The sequence below is a fragment of the Bos taurus genome, chromosome X (genome assembly GCF_002263795.3).
Source record: "Bos taurus isolate L1 Dominette 01449 registration number 42190680 breed Hereford chromosome X, ARS-UCD2.0, whole genome shotgun sequence".
NCBI lineage: Eukaryota > Metazoa > Chordata > Mammalia > Artiodactyla > Bovidae > Bos > Bos taurus.
The window spans coordinates 92,933,036-92,938,429 of record NC_037357.1 but is presented as its reverse complement, the minus strand read 5'-3'; the positions used below and the strand labels follow the sequence as shown (position 1 = coordinate 92,938,429).

At 39.7% G+C, this 5,394-nt stretch overlaps 1 protein-coding gene across 1 annotated transcript; it reads right to left on the bottom strand.

Annotated features, from left to right (window-relative positions):
• Positions 1-600: 600 nt before the first annotated feature.
• Positions 601-2,528, bottom strand: FOXR2 (forkhead box R2). Its single transcript, NM_001206560.1, has one exon. It carries the CDS (start codon positions 2,232-2,234, stop codon positions 1,284-1,286), a length of 951 nt encoding a protein of 316 aa, NP_001193489.1. The 5' UTR covers positions 2,235-2,528; the 3' UTR covers positions 601-1,283.
• Positions 2,529-5,394: the final 2,866 nt, after the last annotated feature.

Sequence of the window (5,394 nt, the reverse complement as noted above, 5' to 3'; positions counted from 1 at the left end):
CTTAAAATGTAATATATTTTCTTCTGGATATTTAACAATATATTAATATAAAAGGCAAAAAGAAATGCTTAAATCTGATAAAGGAAGCTATTTTTATGGAAATGGTATTAAAATGAGTTTTGAAATTAGAAAAACAAATGCTGAAGTGTTTATTATTGTTTTTATTTTAAGTAAACACAACTTATACCTCTTAGTTCCTAATAGCCCACACAGCAAACACCTAAGTAATAGAGGAAAGGCCTCTTGCCCACTTTCTTGCAACTCTTGGCCCTAATATAGCTAAGCTGTGCTGAACGTCCTACCATTCCCCCAAATACTGCATTTTCTTTGCTTATACTGTTGCTTCTGTAATTTTTTTGGTAATGTCTTTTCTCTAGTTTATATGCCCATAAAATCCTTGTTTATTCTTAAAAACTAGCTCAAAAGCTATTTTTTTAAAATGCCTTTCCTAGGAAAAAATATCTCCCCATTTCCATGGCAACCTTGTACATCTATTTCATCATATTTATATTACAAATATCTGTTTATATGTCTGTCTCCCACTAAACTCAGAATCTCAGATGGACCTTGACACCCATCCACAATAAAGGTTTGACAACTGAAAGCAGAGTTTTGTCATCAAAAGGCTTGGGGTTAATACAAGCTCAATTCAAGGACTTTCAATATCCAAACTAAAAAAGTATCTGCTTGGAATTATTTTTCAGTACTGAAGGTGGATGGCAATAGAACAAGGCTGAGAAGTCCAGGATCAAAAAGAGGAAAAAGGCCCTAAAGGGTAAAATGGTTCACTGAAAAAAGGAGATGTATCTGATGAATGGTAGAAGGGGGACATTTGAATCTTCAGGCTTCAAACATCAAACCCAGTTCTCTTTATGCTTATATATCTTCACATGGTATTTGAGACTTAAAGGTCTGGCTCCATCTTGAATTTGATGTTTTATACTCCACAATTTGCTTTCACGTGTTTGAATACTCTCCAGGAAACAGAATTCCTTTTCTCATTTAATATGTTCTTCTCTCCTTAACCTCAATGCTGTTTCTCCTAAGATTTCCTTGTGCTCAAAATGCAGAAAAACTGCCACTGCCCTTACGCAACTTTCTAAGCTTTTGCCTCCTCCTCTGTATCCACCCCTCACTTTTTTTTAATACCATTCTTGCAGCAGTAGTTAAATACAGGCTTGGCACCTACCAGGCAGAGTGGGCTTAGGGATTAATGAGGGCCAATCAGTGCATAGGTAGCCACAGTAAGGATGGCAGTGTTCCAGAAAGGGAGCAGTGGTTGTTCAAAGGTCAAAGAGGGAAGTCATAACATCTGGATGGCTCATGCACTGTTGAATACTCTCTCTTCTAGCAGAGGCTAAGGCACGAGTCTCCTCCTGAAAGCGGCGGTGTCCCTCCTCAGTAAGCCTCCAGAGGCCAGGCCTTGGCCTTGCACTGGCCCCATCCTGAAGACTGACTGGCGCCTTCTCAAAGCTGTCCAGGAAGCAGAGGTTGTGGCGGATGGTATTCTTCCATCCATATGGAGCTGTCCAGAAAAAGGGGAAATGCTGTTGGGTGAAACTGTAGATCTCTTGCACATTGAGGCCACAGGGAGGGCTGTTTCTAAGTGCCAGAGCAATTAGGTGACTGTAATTGAGGGGGGGACGAGGCCAGGACTTCCTCTCCTGGCTGTTGCCTTGCCATAGGTTCTGGCTCTGGAAGCACTCCCCTTTGTTTGGGGACTGGAGGGCCACAGAGGAGTTGCTATCTTTTTCCTTGGTCTCATCTTCTGTAAGCTCCCTGTCACTGGAAAAAGAGGTGATCTGCTTCTGTAGGGGAGATTGCTTGCTGGAGGAAGATGGCAGGGACTGCATCACTGTGGCCTCTGAGCAGTTAGGTACTTCATCTTTTGCGAGTAGCTGAGGAGAAAGAAGTATGTGTGCCAGATCCTTTTTCTTACTGGGCTCTGGGGTCTCCTGGCTGCCAAGGGAGCATGCGATGTTGGGATTCACCCACATCCACAGATTGGGTTCAGAGTTAGGACGATCTTTTCCAGGACTGGATCCCCTCTCTTGAGGTACTTTTGGAGTCTCCATTACTTGAAGTCTGTATTTGGCAAGGTTCTGCTCAGCTAAGGGGCACTGGTCTGTGGTGCAAGGAAGGAAGAACTCATTTCCCATGTCCCAGTCCAGCAGCCCTGGGATCTGGCCATGGAAACTGTACCAGAACTCAGGATTTTTTAGTTTTAAGTCCATCTTTAGTGGAGAGGTGGGTGGAGAGAGATTTCTAAAAGAACAGAGATCTCTGAGGTACTTTTCAAAGCCCTCGTTGGGGCACCAGTTTTGATGCAGTTTATCTCATCTAGAGTTTATCAGAAGGTAGATATACTAGAAAGGGGGGCACCAATGCCTCACTGATTAATGGTTAGACTTGGAGAAACCATAATGTTCTGGAATGGAACTCAAAACAAACAAGTAACTAAGAAGAACTTTTTAGCAGGAAAAAAGTTGAAGGTAGAATTCCTGAGCTTTCACTGGAAGCACAGAGTCTCCATGTGAGGACCTATAAATTTTGAACTATGTGCAAACTAAGATGACTTGTATAACAGGTGCATGTCTGGCATATCTTTCAACTCTTGCTGAGTTCATTTAATGAAGGAACAAGCATATACATGTATCACATTATATTTTGAGTCATTCTTAAATGCTTTAAAAAATCATTTCATTTTTAAAGTGCCTTTTGTCAAGTGCTTTCACATAGATGATCTCAACTGATTCTCATGATGGTCCTGTAAGATAACACAGTGGGTATTATTAATCTCATGTTACAGATAAGGGAACTGAGATCTACGTAATAATTAAGACTACATATCTAAGTAGCAGAGCTAGGTCCACAGCTAAGGTCTTCTGATCCTTTCTTTATGCCCACGGCCTCAATCATATTCAAAATAATGTATAAAAGAAGCAGCAATATATGTAACCTGAGTTTTTAGAGTAAGATGGAATCTATCAGAAGATAAATTGTTAGCCTCAAATCCATAACTAGAAATAAACTGTGCTATTTTAAATCTTATTCTGGGCAACAGCTTCCTTCCCTCAGGACACCTCAAAAACTGAGTTCTAAACTGTACTCTGAGGACAGTACTCTCAAAGTTTAGCTATGAAATGCAAGTTTCTGAAAGCTCCAGAGTTCGACTTCCCAGTAAGTTCATCCTATGGGCATTCTTAGGAAAAACAAAATGGGAAGGTTTAATTTAACTGAGTCTTCACAAAATCCATCTCTAAAGTATGTGATTTCATTAAAATCATTGCAGAAAACTATACCTCAAAAATATCAAGCAAATGTCAACAGGAGCTCCTGAGGGGACAAACTAAACCCCTATAATTTCCTTCCCATTCTTGTCCTATTCTATCCCAAATCATCCTCTATACAGACATCCAGAGTGATCTTTCTACTGTATAAATATAAAATTTAATAATAATAACATCAACTGTTAATACTTACTGAATGTTCTAAGCACTATATGTGATTTAACTCATTAATCCTCAAAATAACCCTATGAAATACATGCTTTTGTTATTATCCCTTCATAAAGCAAACAAGATAAATTAAAAAAAAAAAGAAAAGCTTAACTCAGATAGTAAACATCAGAGTTGAGTTTCAAATCCAGGCAGCCTGAGAGTGTTTTTACTCACTATACTATAATCTCTTCTGTTTCTCTACGCCAACACAAAATCCTATGACTTAATGCAGAAAAAAAGGCCATCCAGAATACTATTTCTGTTTACCTTTACAGGCTAATTTATTACGTCAGCTTCTTTGCTTCATAGTCACCTCCCAGAAACAATGAACTTCTGGGATTTTCATACCTCCCCCCTATCTTCTGTGTATGGTTCTTGGCTCTAGTTGCCACCTCTACTTGGAATGGTCTACTCTCAATTGGCTTGGCTTGATTGATCCCTACTCATCTTTTAAGATGCAAGGATATTCAGTTCAGTTCAGTTCAGTTGCTCAGTTGTGTCTGACTCTTTGCGACCCCTGGACTGAAGCATGCCAGGCTTCCCTATCCATCACCAATTCCTGGAGCTAGCTTAAACTCATGTCCTTCGAGTCAGTGATGCCATCCAACCATTTCGTCCTCTGTCATCCCCTTCTCCTCCTGCTTTCAATCTTTACCAGCATCAGGGTCTTTTCCAATGAGTCAGTTCTTCGCATCAGGTGGCCAAAGTATTGACTTTCAGCATCAGTCCTTCCAATGAATATTTAGGACCAATTTCCTTTGCAATTGACTGGTTTGATCTCCTTGCAGTCCAAGGGACTCTCAAGAGTCTTCTCCAACACCACAGTTCAAAAGCATCAATTCTTCACCACTCAGCTTTCTTTGTAGTCCAACGCTTATATCCATACATGACTACTGGAAAAACCATAGCTTTGACTAGACGGACCTTTGTTGGCAAAGTAATGTCTCTGCTTTTTAATATGCTGTCTAGGTTGGTCATAGGTTTTCTTCCAAGGAGCAAGCATCTTTTAATTTTATGGTTGCATTCACCATCTACAGTGATTTTGGAGTCCAAGAAAATAAAGTCTGTGACTGTTTCCATTGTTTCCCCATCTATTTGCCATGAAGTGATGGGACCAGATGCCATGATCTTAGTTTATTTTTGTTTTTGTTTTTGTTTTTTCTTTTTATGATCTTAGTTTTTTGAACGCTGAGTTTTAAGCCAGCTTTTTCACTCTTCTCTTTCACTTTCATCAAGAGGCTCTTTAGCTCTTTTTTGTTTTCTACCATAAGGGTAGAAACATAAGACCAGAAACGATAAAACTCCTAGAGGAGAACATAGGCAAAACACTCTCTGACATACATCACAGCAGGATCCTCTATGACCCACCTCCCAGAATATTGGAAATAAAAGCAAAAATGAACAAATGGGACCTAATTAACCTTAAAAGCTTCTGCACATCAAAGGAAACTATTAGCAAGGTGAAAAGACAGCCTTCAGAATGGGAGAAAATAATAGCAAATGAAACAACCGACAAACAACTAATCTCAAAAATATACAAGCAACTCCTACAGCTCAACCCCAGAAAAATAAATGAGCCAATCAAAAAATGGGCCAAAGAACTAAATAGACATTTCTCCAAAGAAGACATACAGATGGCTAACAAACACATGAAAAGATGCTCAACATCACTCATTATCAGAGAAATGCAAATCAAAACCACTATGAGGTACCATTTCACACCAGTCAGAATGGCTGCGATCCAAAAGTCTACAAATAATAAATGTTGGAGAGGGTGTGGAGAAAAGGGAACCCTCTTACACTGTTGGTGGGAATGCAAACTAGTACAGCCACTATGGAAAACAGTGTGGAGATTCCTTAAAAAACTGGAAATAGAACTGCCTTATGATCCAGC

Excerpts from the sequence above, each read along its gene's own strand:
- FOXR2 (NM_001206560.1), bottom strand. The coding sequence starts at position 2,234 with ATGGACTTAAAACTAAAAAATCCTGAGTTCTGGTACAGTTTCCATGGC.